The 17,521-nt window shown below is 40.9% G+C and overlaps 1 protein-coding gene across 1 annotated transcript in view; it reads right to left on the bottom strand.

Annotated features, from left to right (window-relative positions):
* Positions 1 to 17,521, bottom strand: part of ENOX2 (ecto-NOX disulfide-thiol exchanger 2) — a 168,260-nt gene that overhangs the window by 56,364 nt on the left and 94,375 nt on the right. Inside the window, 2 exon segments of the mRNA XM_007450461.1 lie at positions 1,902 to 2,057; positions 15,282 to 15,416. Coding sequence (XP_007450523.1) covers positions 1,902 to 2,057; positions 15,282 to 15,378 — 253 coding nt within the window. The 5' untranslated portion in view covers positions 15,379 to 15,416.

Here is a 17,521-nt window from a genome sequence, read left to right as displayed (position 1 = left end):
GGGAAAGAGAGTAGGTAAGCATTACCCTTAAGTTTCGGCTGAGTATTTGAAAGGATGCAGTTGCCATTATCTGAGATGGAGAAGGATACTAGTGGAGAAGGTTTGGGGGTAAATATTAGGGGTTTTGTTCTGAACATATTAAACTTGAGATGTCTCTTTGACAGGTAAGTGGAGATATCAAATAAGCAGTAGGATATGAGTTTGGGGTTCAGAGACAAGCTCTGAGCTAAATATATAATTTAGAGTATCACTGGCATACTTTTTTTCAGCCATGAGATTGGATGAGCTCATCAACGGTATGAGTACAGAGAAGAGGTCCAAGGATTGAGTCATGGGGCTCTCCAATGGTAAGAAGTCAGCGAGAACAGAAGGTTATCAGCAAAGGAGACTGAGAAGGAATGACCAGTGTGAGAAGGAAAACCAATAGTGTGGTATCCTGGAAGCCAAGTGAAAAAGTATATCAGTGAGTAAGGAGTAATCAACTGTGTCATACATGGCTGTTAGGTCAGTTACAAAGAGAAGTGAGAATTGACCACTGGATTTAGTATTGTGAGGTCATTAGTGTTCTTGTTTTTTTTAAAGGTATGAGAAAGTTTATAGCAACTAGTAACATAAAATAAATACATATTATAATGTGGTATCATTACTGTCTATCAATTTATCAAATATTTTAAAAGCATATTATGTAAATATAATTGTCATGGTCCTTATAAAAGACTGGTTTCCAGGTATGAATGAGAATACTTGTCTAACTAACTTTATTAGTGCTATAGACATTAGTGTTCTTAAGCAAGCATTTTGATAGAGGGGTGGGGCAAAAGCCCAAATGAAGAAGATTTAGGAGAGAAGAGGAGAAGAACTGGAAACAGTAAAGATTAAGTGCTTTAAGGACTTTTGCTGCTAAGGGGTGTACAGAAATGCAAACTCCCCTTTCTCGCTTAAATTTTGAAATGTTAGAATTCCTTAGGGTGCCCTGCTTGGTCATCCTCCTTCTTGATCTATATAATCTCTCTGGTGGCCATTCTAACACCTTCAAATGACCTAATGTTTCAAGAAGGACGAAGGGGTCACTAGTTCTAAAAATAGTAGAGAAATAAAGTAATTTAAGGACTAAAAAGTATCCATTGGATTTAGCCCCTAATACTTTATTGGAAATGCATTAGAACGATGAAAGATTAACTACCGTTTTAATTTCAGTACCTTCCACATGGAAGTGTTTGGGAGACGGTAAGCTTGGAGTTGGGCTGGAGAGGTGACAAGGACCTGGATGAAATGTTAAGTGGGAGAGAGGGAAAGGAATTGATGGTAAAGATACTTTCTAATGAAGAAACAAGACAGAAGCAGATCAGATGGGTGCATAAAGAGACTGTGAGAGTCCCTAAATCACATGACCTGATTGCTGAGAGGCCACTGAGTGCAAGAGAATATACCAGAGACAGGCAGGAGTAAGTACTGGGGTTTATAATCAAGGTTTCATCAGACACAGTTCGTGGGCTCTGGAGAAGATAAGTCAACATACCAAATTCCTACTCTTCCCATAGCACTTGCTCTTTCCATTCACCTTTACAAAGTCTTGGGGCTGTTAACAAAAATGGCACTTTTGCCACGCTCTCAGCAGAGAACTAAGGGAGGCTTATCCGTTAGTGTTTTCCCCACCCAAATAACCTGAGCCCCCTTTCAACAAAATTCAAGTTCTAAAAAGGAACTAGAACACTAGTTTACTTCAAGCTGTGTCAGGAGTGTTATATTTTGAATTCAATTCCAAAGCCAGGTTCCTTCCCAGAAGCCACCACTTTACAGGCACTAATTGCCCTGACAGCATTCTTAACACAAAAACAAATAACCAAGGGACTGAGACACCAAAACATTGTGACTTGTGTGGAGAGAAGGCAGAATATTACTTGGATTTGGAGGGAAGAGTGTGCAGCTTTTACAGTGTATGATCTCTTTTACTACTGGCATATCTGGTGGAATTGGAGGAGGTACTATTCCCAGGCCAGGCATCATTGGAGTTATTGGTGGAATTCCAGTCATCATTCCAAGAGCAGGATCAAAGTCTTAAAAAGGAGAGGAAAGAGAGAACAATAAATTACACCAGGCAAGATCAAGTAGAGGCAGAATGCTACCTTATAAGCTTCAAACCAAAGGTCTTTCTAAGACAGAGGCAAAATATTCAAGAAAACATGTTATTAGCATTACCAGGTCTTAAATATTGTAATTGTGCATTTTTCTTTTGGGCTAGGCCTGTTTGTTTTTGTTTGCCCAGTGCCTGTTTGTCTCTGCCTCTCATTTTGACATCCAAGGCCCTTTGTAATATGACCGCGCCCTGTCCATTGATCTTTCCTTCCATTACTTTCCAACACACACCCTCTGCTCCATTCAGACATGGCTTCTTGCTGTCCCTTGTAACACTTCCTGTCTTTTTGCAGTATAGCATGGTGTTAAGAGCATACAGTTTTGGGGTTCAGGAAGACCTGGGTCCTAGTTCTACCATTTGATTAGCAGGATGAATCTTTTGAACCTCCGTTTCATCATTTGTAAACCGGGGTTAATTCCGCCTACTTTTATAGGGAGCTATGAGGAATAAACAAAATGATGAATGAAATGTGCCTAGCATAATGCATAGCACAAAAATGCTCAATAAATAACTATTATCTGTGCCTTTGTTCCTGTTGTTCTCCCTGCCTGCCTGGAGTCATTCAAGCCTCCCCAAATTCTCCCCATGCTTCAAGGCCTGGCTTAAAGTCCCACCTTTCCAGATAATACTGGTTCATTCTTATCTCTTTATCTAAAAACTGTTTTACACCTGTTGCCACCGAATTTTATTTTGCATCAGCTTTTGTTTCATTCAGGGGTGCTTCTAGGATGTGTGGGAGCTCCCCAAACATATTTTGTGGGGCTTGTCTAGATACACAATTGATTCACCACAAATCAGCATCAATACTATTCTGGTAGCCCATTCGATACCATGAAAGAAATACCATACCATATAGCCGGAATGATTTACTTGCCAGGATACTCTCCTGGAACCAAGACTCTGGGAGGACTCCACAGGCACAAGTTCTGAAGCTTCTTGGGGGCATTTACTTGAGTCTACATGTCGGGTAAAGGATTGAAGAGTGTCTCAAAGGGAGAAATGGGGACTGAGGTCCACATAGGTTCAATGTGAGATTGGGGCTCCTTGCTTAGATGACACTGCAGGCCTTTGTGAATCCCAGGCACTGGAGGGGAACCTAGAAAATGTTGAGAAAGCTGCTTCTTGCCATCAAGACCCACAGAGGAGCTGCTCTGGACTTGGGGCACCTACCCCGATGGCACTGTCTACCTGGCCAGTCCTCAGCTCTGGAGAGGGACTTAGAAAATATCTGGACAGTCATTCCAAAGCTCGGGGTCCCCTGATGTGAGGGCCCACGGCAGGGGCTCCGCTTACCTGGGTCTAAAGGTGGTACTGATTTCATTGTTTAAATTTTGTCTCTATAACAAAATGTGTGTTCTTTGAGAGAACCTCTCACCCCTGCCCTCTGTTATAGAACGCACAGTGTATTGCAAACAAAGAAAATATTGCATAAGGAGTTCTGATAATGTAGGGGTAGTCATGGTAGCAGTAGCAGGTCCTACTCCCCCAGACTTTACCCTGCTCACCACTCAGGCCCAAGGGACAGTGCCTTTAAGTATGTCCTCAAGGTGGCTCTGAACCCCCTGGGTGGTTCTCTAAGATGTTGAAGGAGGTGTATCTAAACACTGGGAAGAACCTGCGGTTCATACAGAAGCAGGACTTCAAGTACGAAAGGCCCAGAAGGAGGGAGTCTTGTGACTGGGCAGATAGGCAGGTGGGTGGCACATGAGCACCTCCCATTGCAAGCCAGTCCAAGAGAGCTAGGGCATTCCACATCCTCCCACATGCCTATCATGCTGAGATGCCAAGACCTTGAACATGTTTAGGGAGAAAGAATTTTCTTCTAAGAGGAAATTTTATTTTTCTGAAAACAAATTTACTTTTAGCCCTCATATGTTATCTCACCCAACATACAAGTATTCACACATGCCTGGGCGTGCACACACACACACTCCTTCCCTTCCTCCCTGTGGCTCTCATCTCTCTACTCTCCTCTACATGCTAGTTATATGACCTTGAGGGATGTTTCTTAATATCTGTGTGCCTCCATCTCCTTTTTGGTAAAAGTAGGGATAAATAATGACATTTAGCTCAAAGGATGAAAGGACAGAACAGATATGAAAACCTCTGGCATGATACATGGTGGTCCTGATAGGTAAGTTTCCTTCCTTCCATTCAAAACATGCGTCCACACACTAATACATTCACTTATTCAGGCATTCACTTCCACATCCCACAAACATTTGTGATAGCTTCCTATATGTCAGGCTCTATGCAGGGGGACACAGAGTCCAGGTCTTTCTTTCCATCTTGGAGAATTTAGGAGCCCTGACACTCTGTGTTCCTATGCTGTAGAATGAGAGCACTGTGGTTAAGAATGCCATTTATGTCTTTGGAAAATTTGATTCCTTGTGTATAAGATTTTGGAAAAATTGTTAACATTATCTCCCCCATTTACAAACTGTTAATTTTCAGTAGGAAAAGATCAGATTAGATTGTGTGCCAACTAAACAATCCCATCTATTTTCCCCCCCTACTGAAATGTTTGTCTTCCTTTTATTGTTCTGCCTGCCTCCTCATTGTTATTCATATAGTTCTGTCACTCACAACTCTACCTTACCACAGATTACAGAAACATCAGTTCATTAAACAAGTTCTGCCACTTCGACTGAGAAAGAAATGCCTGTCTCCATGTACTGTCTACTAATAAATGGAGACAAACAAAAAACAAATACACAGGATAAATATAACTCCTGACTAATGTACTCACCACTGTGCTGTTTGGTATGATTACATTAATATTTTATGAACTTCATTTAAAAGCAAGTGTATTCATGACATATGGCTAAAGCCAGAGTAGATAAACTCCCTTTCTTCTTTGCATTCAATATGCCAAGAGTTCCATAGGCTACACTGCCTAGCAGGGCTTGCTAGAGGGCAGGATGTACATTGTACATGACATTTCAAGGGCTCCTATCACATTGATTATTTCTTTTGTTTATCTTCAACCATTAAGACCAAAGTAGACTTGAATTTCCAATACCAACCAAGAAAATAACCATTTGAAATTGTGGGCCTTATACAAGTATTGCAGAATCTGAAAAAAATCAAGGAAGTCCAACACTAAAATACACTGGGAATAGAACACCAGAGAAATTCTCTCCCTTTTTCAGGCCCTATTCTGGCTTGAGGAGTACAGCCAACATGTACATAGTATTACCACTTATGTTAGGAATTTAAACTTCTGAAGGAGATTTGAAATCATTTTATAAAAGGGTTGTGGAGGGACTTCACTGGTGGCCCAGTGGGTAAGACTCCATGCTCCCAATGTAGGGGGCCAGGGTTTGATCCCTGGTTGGGGAACTAGATCCCACATGCATGCTGCAACTAAGAAGTCCACATGCCGCAACTAAGAGATTGCATGCTGCAACTAAGAAGTCCGTGTGCCGCAACTGAAAAAAAAGATCTGGGGCTTCCCTGGTGGCGCAGTGGTTGAGAGTCTGCCTGCCGATGCAGGGGACACGGGTTCGTGCCCCGGTCCAGGAGGATCCCACGTGCCGCGGAGCAGCTGGGCCCGTGAGCCACGGCCGCTGAGCCTGCGCGTCCGGAGCCTGTGCTCCGCAACGGGAGAGGCCACAACAGTGAGAGGCCCGCGTACCGCAAAAAACAAAAAAAAGATCCTAAATAAATAAATAAATAAATAGATAAATATTTTTAAAAAGGGTTGTGGAAAAGGCCAGGGTATTCCCCTAAAGTCCTTTCACAATAAATATCCTGTTCTGTTTTGCTTTTACCACCATCTCTTCTTCTAACGCCTTTTCCCTACTGCCTTCTTTACTCTTGGCACTGCCACTGATGGAAATGTCATAAGATGTTGGTTTGTATTCCCTCTTTTGATTCATGTACATTCCAAACTCCCAGCTTACTGGAAATGCTGCAAATGCTGTTTTTCAGTTGCACCACCTTGCTCCTCTGAGTTGCAGCTCTATTACATCTCTATTATATGATTTTAAGTAATGTTTCAGTGTAGCCTTAAGTCTTCCTGCTGCCTAGCAACTTGCACTTAACTCAACATAGAGTAGTTATCTAGCAATATTATCATCCTCCATTCTCTGTATACATCTGAGCCAGGGAGCTACAATGGAGGAAAATGTCATTTGTCCAGTCATCCATATGTCTAACCATTTGTATGTCCTTCCGTATTTTGATGCCAGCCCCTCTGCAGGTGTTGGGGTTGAAGGAAAAAGATAAAATCCTCGACTTCAGAGTACAGTTTGGGAACAGCCATGAAAACAATTATAATGCTTTATCATCAATTATTATTATCATCACTATAATTGTTTATTGGGTGCTTCCATTGTGCTAGGGACTGTGCTTAAGCATTTTATATAATCTCATTCCAAAAGACCAGTGGGCTAGGTACTGTTATTATCCTTCATTTTATAGATAAAGAAACTGGGGCTCAGAAGGGTTTAGTTACTTGCCCAAGATTCCACAGCCAATAACCTAGGCAAGACCTAGGATTCAAATCCAGCTTAGTTTAACTCTAATGCTTTTAACCACTGCACTGCCTCTCAATGTAGTATGGCAATTGTTTTAATGAATTAATTTAATTACAGGTATAAGGTGAAACAGATATGCTGAAAAACATGGCAGACAAATAACAAAATGCTTCTATATAATTCTTTTTTGCAAGTGTGGCGGATTAAAGGTGGATACGAATTCTTTGTTTCCCCTCCCGTCAAGAGGTGAGGTCTATGCCCCATCCCCTTGAGGATCTGGATGGGCTCTAGAACCACATTGACCAATAGAATACAGCAGAAGGAATGTTGTGCCTGTTTTCAGGGCCAGGCCTTAAGAGAGATAAAATTTCCACTTGTCTCTGGGAACACTTGTTATGGGAGCTTTAGTCACAATGTAACATGTCTGACTACCATGCTGGAGAGACCATGTGGAGAGGGCCTTAGTGTAAATGGAAAGGGAGGGATCCAGCTGAGCCCGGTGTTTTATCTGTCCCTGCCAAGGTGCTATGAGTATGAATAAAGTTGTATTGGAACCTCCAGACTATCCCACCACAGCTGAGGCATCCCAGTTGATACCATGTGGAACAGGTGGATTGCCCATTTGAGTCCTGCTTAAACTCTTTATCCAGAAAAATCTCAAAATATAATAAAGTCATTGTGTCTTAAGCCACTAAATTATAATGTGTTTGTCATACAGCAATAGGTAAGCAGAATATGCAGCACGTCTGAGGAGTGGGGTGTGATTGGTTAATAGAGTTAGCTATTTTCAAGTAATTAAAATAGAAAGTACACTAAGCACCTAACTAGACTGACATTATTTTTCCGATTATTGAAAAGGTGCTTTGGGATCCAGCAGGGCCCCACAGCCACTGTCTTTGAGCAATTGTTGTCACTGTACTATTGCTGTGTAGAAGGACCAGTTGGAACAATGCCAGATGACAACACACTACCAGATGTACAAAGACTACAGATGTCTACAAAACACTAGAAACCTTAGAGGTTGCCCATCTTTAATGCCTGACAAAGACACCACATATGCCAATTTTATGGTTCAACCCTTGATATTTTCTGGCAGGCCAGTTCACGATGGCTTTCTTCCTATAGAGAGCAACATCTACTTTTGTGGCAGGGGAAGAGGATGCTGTCCATAATACTACTGCCCATTGATCAGGTGTATATGAATTTCCAGGTTTTATACACATCATCTCATTTAAACTTCAGAGCTATCCTAAGGAATGACCAATATTATTATTCCCTATTTTACAGATGAGGAAATTGAAGCTTACAGAGATAACACAGTAAGGCCACACAGTAGGTGGCTTTTACTAGTTATGCTCTCAATCATTAGTCTACTCTGCTTCTCACAAAGTCCATGGGTCCACAGGAAAAAAAGATACTTCTTGTCAGACTAAGCTCTGTTACCTACCTACTCAACCTGTAGAGTCCTTCAAATGTTCCTGTCCAAAAGGCTACCATAGGGTTGCTTATCTCTACAGTCAGAACTTCCTGTTGAGATATTCAATATATGTGTTGCCACAGCATTAGATAATTTAGAGCCCTCTGTTCTAAATCTGAAGTCTCAACTTTGACTCACAGGAGAAGTTGGAATTGTGGCAATGTATGAACTGGAGATAGGCAGATATAGGAGCTGACATATTTACTATCCTGCTTGCCTTTTCAGAACTGGACCTGGTTCTGGCTGGCTGGAGTCCTCTTCATACCCTCAGAAAGCCTCTGCTTACACTTCTCCCCATCCAAGTCCCCCGCCCAGGTCCATTAAAGGCATTTCCAATCTTTTAGGTATTCCAGAGACACTTGATCACCAGGAGGTAGTTTGTATTCACAGTAAACCCATTGAAATGCAACTATGGATTAGTCTAAAATAAATGTTCCTAATAGGATATAATAATATATGCATAATTAAGCTATTTTATAGAAAATTATGATTCCAATTCAGGTATATATTTCTGGTACATTATTGCTATTTCTTTATAGAGTTCCTACAAAATTCATTGGAAAATTAAGAATTATGCCTGGGTATTGAGAAATTTTAACTCACTACAGTCCTGGCTGCCTCCTCTCTACATAGATCTTGAAAAGACTTTTCAGGCAGCCAACCTGAAGAGGGAACACAGATTTCTAAGGAGAGCTTGGCTGAGCTGTGAGATGACCTTGAACTTACCACAAGCCCTCTTGGAAATAGAACATAAGTTTCTAAATTTTTGCACAATGACTCTCAAATTCTACCAAAATCTGTCTTGCTTCTCCAGAAGATCATCAAAACCCTTGTTTCAGGTCAGTTGGAAAGTTGAGGTAGGGCCTGGTTCATGTACAATGACAATCGAGGCAGCATGCTGGGCTTGGGTGGGTTATGTGGCATAATTTCAGCTCATAAAGACTCTCCCTAATAAATATCAACTTTGATCCCAAATTTCAACCAATGAAGTTTTATTTCATTAGTATAAGTTTTTGCAAATATCTATATATCTAGTCCACCTTCCCCCTATTCCTCCCTATTTTGTTCTTTGGGTTCTTGCCTTGTTGGAACATTGGACAGATTCAGGGTCATGCCCCTGACTCTCATCTAGGGATTCTGTGAACACCTTTGGAAAGGCATTAGGGAGGACATTTCACACTACATCTTTGGTTCCTAGATTTCTGGATTTTATAGATGAATAAAAAAAAAATATATATATATACATATATATATTTAAGGTTGCCAACCTCTTAATTTGCTAAGAAAAGACATGGAAAAAAGTAACAAAAATTACTTTCAATTGAGCAAATTTAGCTTCATGAAAAATTCACTATATTCTTAGTTTCTACATTTTGCAGTGGATGAGAGAAAGCAATATCAACTGGTTCTGGGCTCCAGCCCAGTGTTTGGAGATGACTCAACTACCTCACTTAGTGTGCACCCTTATGTATGAAGATCCCTATGAAAAAAGTCTTTCAGAGCTAAAGTGTCAAACACACACAAGTGTTAAGGGCCATGAAAAGTTTGACTTCTCCTGAGGACTGGTATATTTTCTCTTCAGGGAAAATGCAAATTATATAACTGATCAGGTTTCCCTTTTTGTTTTGGCTATCTGGTCACAAGTGCAGTTCACCTTTAGAAACTGGGTGGGATCCTATGACCTACATATCTGAATTCTAATTAACCTCCCTACCGAGGCTTCCCCTTCTATTCTCATTTATATTTTCCCAGATGACGGTTTATTTTACTTGTAATTTTTCTCTTTTACTGTAATCTTTCTTATAAGCTGCTTCAAATATTTTGTGGAATGGGGTGATGTAAATCAGCTCAGTATTTAACCATTTTCCCCACACTGTATAGTCTTGCATACCTTCCGGTCGTTGGTGTACCACTTCCTCTGCTTAGGCTGTTCTTAGTTCCTTTTTTCCATCTGACACTTTCTTATATATCCCTGGACACTGAGCTCAAATGCTGCCACTTCTGTCAACCTTCCCTGATCACCACTACCCACCTTGCACCCCCTCCATCCTACCCTGGCTAAAACAATACTTTTCTACATGTATCTACTATGGCTAAACAATACTTTTCTACATGTATCTACTATGACACTTGCTACATTGTAGTGTAGTGATATGGACTTTGCTGCCTCTGCCACTGGATTCTGAGCTTGAAGGCCCATTTGGTATCCCCTTGACCTAGCTCAATATATTTTAATTCATGGATGGGTGAATAAAAGCACAAAGGAACAAAATGTTTAGGAAGTCTTTGAGTTGTTGAGGGTCAAGAGGCAGCTCAAATGAGAACAGGTTTTATTAGGGATAAAATATGGAGGTTCTAAAAGTACTCTAGTCACTATGAGGGAAGGAATCTTTCTCTTTTTTGTTCACTGATTTATCCCCAGGGCTCCTCGCAGTATCTTGCTTACAGCAGGCCTCAGTAAATATTCCTTGTATGAATGAATGAATAAACCATCTCACTCTACTGGACTCTTCATAATAGTTTCCACGGGGGAATCTTGAGAGTCCCATCACTTGGCAGGATTCAACCCTGATTTGGAGAGACATTAGTTCTATTTGGTACAGTGGTTTATATATTATCGGCTCTTGGTTAAGTGTCCACCATGATGATGAACAGTGCTCTCCTTTATCAGGATCTCAACATTATCTGCCACTGAAAGCATATTCTATTTGTGGAAGATATTAAAATAATAGGAACCCAAGTCCGGGCCTCCTTGAGGAGCTTGAAGAACAGTGGCCTATCATGTGTCACACATCTTCATTCTTTCTTTCTGTTCTCATCAGAGTTTGCCTGCTGCGTCCAGTGAGAACTACCTCCTTAAGAATGACAATTCTCATAGACGGGCAGCGTCTTGCTCTGGGAATAAGGGCCATGGGTCATATTTTCCAACATCTCTCATTATGGAGGAGGCATAGTCAATACAGTGGAGACACCATAATGAGGGACACTTCTTCTTTGGGACTTCACAGGCTCCACACTTGGATGCTAAGGATATTTTAATTTAGGGGAAAGTAAAGGAAGCAGCACACAGTATTCACTGAGTACCGGTCTATTCTTGGATTCATCTGGGGTGATGGGCAGAACAATGCTCCAAAGGCAGCCTGACTCTTTTTGGTGCCTCCCTTCATGTGAAAACTAACATTAGTCTTATTTGATGAGCCTGGAGAAGCAAATAATCTTTCAGGAAAGACAGGTGCTAGCCAGAGGGGACCTTCAAATCTGCCATCACTGTGGATTAACTTTATTGAACAGCAGCTGTACAAAAAACACCATGTTAGATGAAAGGGAGCTCTACACCAAACCCCAGAGATGGCCAGTCTCTGCTTCACGCTCAAGGAATATAATAAGCTAGACACTGCCCAGATGACAAGTATGTGTCCAAGAGATTCAGTATGGATTTGAGCTCTCTGGGGGAAGTCAAGGAAGCTTATGTATCATTTGTTTTTCATCAATGCCAAAAGCCTTTTCTGTTGTCACAGATAGGCCAGATGAGACAGGACAAAGAAAAACTGCCGGCTAAGAAGGAAACCTTCTAAGGGGCAGAAAAGTAGCTAAATTACTAAGCCATCAATGGGTGACCTCAGGAAACAGTTCCATGTGGCTCCTTTGCTTCCTTTTCCATTTTAAGGAATTTGGGGCAGTAGGAAGAGGATTAGGGGGATGTTTTATCCCATTCAGTTAAAACATTACATAAAAAGGTGGCAGGCCCCCTGTTTCCCAGACTCTAGCAAGAAGAAGGGTAAGCAGCATTGGCGTGTGGTGCCAACTTTCTGCTTCTCTGGACACCCCCCACCAGATTTACAGGGAGCAGTCACCAGCATTGTCAGACACACACTGTTCTCTTCACCTGCCATTGTCCAGTGCTTCTCCAGGGAAAAATTTGTCCCTGCATTCATTATACTTCATTGTTGTAAAGAATAGAAATAAGCCATAATTCAACTTTTTGTGAGCCATATATCAGATGTGAACTTGAAATAATAATAATCATAGCTGAGTTCACTGAGGAATTACTGTGAGTCAGGCATCATTCTAAGACTTTACCTGTATTAACTCCTTAATCCTCATAACAATGCTATGTCATAGGTGCTATTATCATCTGTTTTACAAATGAAGAAACTGAGGCATAGAGAGGTTAAGTAAATTGCCAAAGGTTACACAGCTACTTAATGGCAGAGAGGGATTTATTTGAACCCAGGCAGTCTATATCCAGAACCCACGTTCTAATCTGATGAGTAAATTGCTTCTCTAAAATAATATGGAGAGGAGAAAAATCATTTCACATACAACTGAAGTGATTTTACACATAGCTTTACAAAGTATGTCTCAGCCTAGTGCTATTGCCCTGTATACTTTATTTATTTATTTATTTATTGCGATACGCGGGCCTCTCACTGTTGTGGCCTCTCCTGTTGCGGAGCACAGGCTCTGGACGCGCAGGCTCAGTGGCCATGGCTCAGGGGCCTAGCCATTCCGCGGCACATGGGATCTTCCCGGACCGGAGCACGAACCTGTGTCCCCCGCATCGGCAGGCAGACTCTCAACCACTGCGCCACCAGGGAAGCCCTGCCCTGTACACTTTTTTTTTTTTTTGGTACACGGGCCTCTCACTGCTGCGGCCTCTCCTGCTGCGGAGCACAGGCTCTGGACGTGCAGCCTCAGCAGCCATGGCTCAGGGGCCCAGCCGCTCCGCGGCACGTGGGATCCTCCCAGACCAGGGCACAAACCCACGTCCTCTACATAGGCAGGCGGACTCCCAACCACTGCGCCACCAGGGAAGCCCTTTTTTATCAGGGAGGAGTATTTTTTTTTTATAATTTATTATAATTATTATTTCTTTTTTAAGAGAACTAAATATCAGTATTTCTAAGACCAGGTTTCCAAAAACCCAAGTAACTTTCCTTGGAGCATAGCTAAATGATCCCTGAGTCACAAGGTTGAAGGGGACCATGAGAAGCCATTTCTTCATAGTCCTTAAGAAAACAAGAGGGAGGCAAAGGGGCTTGAAGTAGAAATTAAAATCACTCTTGAGGTTTCAAATGTCTAGTTGGGGTGGACGTGATTAGCGCTGACACTGGCTGCCTAGTACCCAAGTACTTTCAGTCTAAATGGCAGCTTAGCAGCTATTTGAAGGAAGTATGTTAGTATTTCCTTTATCTTAAATAACATGTAATATGACTAATAGCAATAATAATGGCACCAGTTAACCTTCATTGAGTGCTTATTATATACCAAGCATTGTGCTAAGTATATTATTTAACATTCACAGCAATCCTATGAGGTAGATACTATAAGCATCCCCATTTCACAGATGAGAAAACTGAGGTACAGATAGGTCAAGTAACTTGCTCAAGGTCACATAGCTAGCAAGTGGCAGAGCCAGGATTTAACTTGAGCAGTTTGTCTTTGAGGCCTGTACTAAGCAAGGTACTGTCTCTGCAGAAATAGCCCTCTGAGCTACTGTTATGAAAACCTACCCCAATTTTCTAGGCCTGATATTGACCCCAGCACAGCTTTGGGCCTGTAACGATGGCCTGGATGATTTTTTACTCTCAATGTTAGGCCTTTTTTTGTTCCACATCATAGATGGGTGGCAAAGCACTGAAGATTACTTTGTGAGCATAGAGTTATGTTTAAATGTGGTAATTTACAAATAATCTGAGCTAACATTTAGTCCTCTTAGTATCAGAGTAGGTCTGGCCTCAAGATTTTTTTTGGGACATATACCCATACGGTTCAGTTTTCCATAAATTGGTAATATTTAAGCCAAATCAGATAATCTAGTCACTCTAGACTATAAGAGATAGTCTAGAGTGATTGTGATTCAGGACCACTCTATATAAAGCTATAAAATAATATATAAGATTTTAATTTAAATTTTATTATAATAAAATAATGAAGAAAAATGAAATAAAAAAAATTACCCCCTTTGGAAATGTTTATGAGAAATATATTAATAATGATTTTTAAAGTATTTTAATAGCCAACATTTTTGAGCACTAACTATGTGCCAGGAATTGTACTAAGCACAATTTAATTCTCACAACAAACCTAAGTGGCATCACTCTAGATCTGTTTCTCAACTTTAATGTGCTTATGAATCACATGGGGATCATGTTAAAATGCAGCTTTGATTCAGCAGGTCTGGGCTGTGGCCTCATATTCTGGGATTCTTAACAGCTCCCAGGTTATGCAGACCACACTTGAGTAGCAAGGTCCTAGATTGGCCTAGATTGTATTGGTTCTGTCATGCTTTTAAGTAGGATAACAAGTGAATCTGGGAGATTAATGTTTAGGATGTTTAAAAAGCACCCCAGGCTTCCTGATATGGCAATTCCCTAATGTCTTCATAAACCCATTTTTTGATCAAATTTATAATAATTTTATAACATTTATATCATTATTCATGATTTTATATTTGCAAATTTGCCTATTTGCTAAAATTTCTTTGTAACCCCCCAAATCAATACTCACAGAACTTTCATGGTCATTTAAGGTCATATGCAGAGCGATAAAAAATTTGAGTTGCCCAAGGCACATTCACAAACCTATTTTTATGGTTAATGGCTCTGATAGTCCAGGAAGCTTTTCTGTGTCTAAACTAAGCCCTTCAGATGACATGGCATTTTTCTTCCGATTTTATCTTTAGTGGAGGTGGAGTTAGTATACCATGCCCATTCTCTTACAGGTTACTTTGTTCTAAAAAATATGAACAGTTATTCAATGTTAACAATAGTCTTTGGGATGTTCCCCGCTTTCTCCTGTCCTTCCCTCTAGGAACCTAAGATTTTTGGGATATCTAAGTCAGTTCTCATTCTAGCTCCATGTTTATTTGCTTCCTCTAAGAAATGTATAAAATTAGACAAACTTTGTAATTCTTTGCCAAATCCTGCTGTACTTTTATTGCAATGAGTTAAATATTCAGTGACCATATCCTGCATTAGATATACCCCCAGCTTGCCCATAGTGCAATAGGGACTGTACTAGTAACTACAGGCCACCCAGCCTATAAAGCTCATATTACAAAAATGCACACTCTAGGCAGAATCTGATAAATGTCAACTTCAAAATAAGTTGTGTCATATTGTTATATTTATGTCCATATGGTCAGTAAAAAGAAACACTTGTGAGGTGATTAAAAATAGCATACCAGGTAAAATTGGTTGTCCGGCAATTCCCAGCGGTGCCATTCCAAGATTATTCATTGCTGTGGCCCATGCAGTTGGATCAGACATAGGTAGTGTCATTGCAGTGGAATCCACATTCAGAGTTCTACTATTATCAGCTAAGAAGAAATGACAAGCAAAATAATTTGTTGTATTAAGGTTTCAGTATCTAGTTCACTTATCGATGCAAACTCTGGCAACTCTTTACAGAAATGGACTGATGGACAAGTGGTGGACACAGCCTTAATTTCAGCTCTTTACAAGGGTTAAAACAATACAGCTCGAACTGGCAGGAAGTTATAGAATTTGAAAGCCCTTGACCAGATGGCATTTTAGTGTTTCTTTCTTTCTCTCTCTCCCTCTCTCTCTCACCCCACTACCCCCCCCCTTTCTTTCTTTCCTTCCTCCCTCCCTCCATCCCTTCCTTCCTTCCTTCCTTCCTTCCTCCTTGTTTTAAAGTCAATGAAAACTATTTTTTAGAGTAGTTCTAGGTTCACAGCAAAATTGAGGGGAAAGTACAGAGATTTCACATACACACCCACCCCCCACATGCATAGCCTCCCCTATTATCAACATCTCTCACCAGAGTGGTTTATTTGTTACAATTGATGAACCTACACTGATGCATCATAATCATCGAAAAGCCACAGTTTACATTAGGTTTCACTTTGGTGTTTTACATTCTACAAGTTTTGAAAAATGTATAGTGACATGTATCCATCATTGTAGTATCATACAGAGTATTTTCACTGCCCTAAAATTCCTTTGTGCTCTACTTATTCATCCTTCTCCCCTCCCCCAACCCCAGCAACCACTGATCTTTTACTGTCTCCATAGTTTTGCCTTTTCTAGAATGTCATATAGTTGAAATCATACAGTATGCAGCCTTTTCAGTTCGGCTTTTTTCACTTAGTCATATACATTTAAGTTTCCACCATGTCTTTTCATGGCTCCATAGCTCATTCCTTTTTTTTTTTTTTTTTTTTTGCTGAATAATACTCCATTGTCTGGATATACCACACTTTATCTTTTCACGTACTGAAGGACATTGTGGTTACTTCAAAATTTTGGCAATTATGAATAAAACTGCTATAAACATTTCTGTGCACGTTTTGTGTGAACATAAGTTTTCAGTTCCTCTGGGTAAATACCAAGGACTGCAATCACTGGATGGTATGGTAAGAGCATATTTAGTTTTGTAAGAAGCCGTCAACCTGTCTTCCAAAGTGGCTGTACCAGTTTGCATTCCCACCTCCAGTAAATGAGAGCTCCTGTTGATCCACATCCTCACCAGTATTTAGTGTTGTCAGTGTTCTGGATTTTGGTCATTCTAATAGGTTTGTAGTCGTATTTCATTGTTGTTTTAATTTGCATTGCCCTGATGACATATGATGTGGAGCATCTTCTCATATGTTTATTTACCATCCATATATCTTCTTTGGTGAGGTGTCTATTAGTCACTGGCCCATTTTTCAATCAGGTTGTTTGTTTTACTATTGTTGAGTTTTAAGAGTTCTCTGTGTATTTTAGATAACAGTCCTTTATCAGATGTGTATTTTGTAAATATTTTCTTCAAGTCTATGGCTTGTCTTCTCATTCTCTTGACATTGTCTTTCACAAAGTTTTTTAATTTTAATGAAGTCTAGTTTACCAATAATTTCTTTCATGGATCATAACTTTGGTGTTATATTTAAAAAGTTATTGCCATATCCAAAGTCATCTAGGTTTTCTCTTATGTTGTCTTTTAGGAGTTTTTTTTTTTTTTTTTTTCCTTGCGTTATGCGGGCCTGTCACTGTTGTGGCCTCTCCCATTTGCGGAGCACAGGCTCCGGACGCGCAGGCTCAGTGGCCATGGCTCACGGGCCCAGCCGCTCCGCGGCATGTGGGATCTTCCCGAAACGGGGCACGAACCCGCGTCTCCTGCATCGGCAGGCGGACTCTCAAGCACTGCGCCACCAGGGAAGCCCTTTAGGAGTTTTATAGTTTTGTATTTCACATTTAGGTCTACGATCCATTTTGAGCTAATTTTTTTTTTTTTGTGGTACGCGGGCCTCTCACTGCCGTGGCCTCTCCCGTTGCGGAGCACAGGCTCCGGATGCGGGCTCAGTGGCCATGGCTCACGGGCCCAGCCGCTCCACGGCATGTGGGATCTTCCCGGACCGGGGCACGAACCCGTGTCCCCTGCATCGGCAGGCGGACTCTCAACCACTGTGCCACCAGGGAA

Source organism: Lipotes vexillifer, unplaced genomic scaffold (assembly GCF_000442215.2).
Source record: "Lipotes vexillifer unplaced genomic scaffold, Lipotes_vexillifer_v1.1 scaffold215, whole genome shotgun sequence".
Classification (NCBI taxonomy): Eukaryota; Metazoa; Chordata; class Mammalia; order Artiodactyla; family Lipotidae; genus Lipotes; species Lipotes vexillifer.
This window is presented reverse-complemented; position numbering and strand designations above follow the sequence as displayed.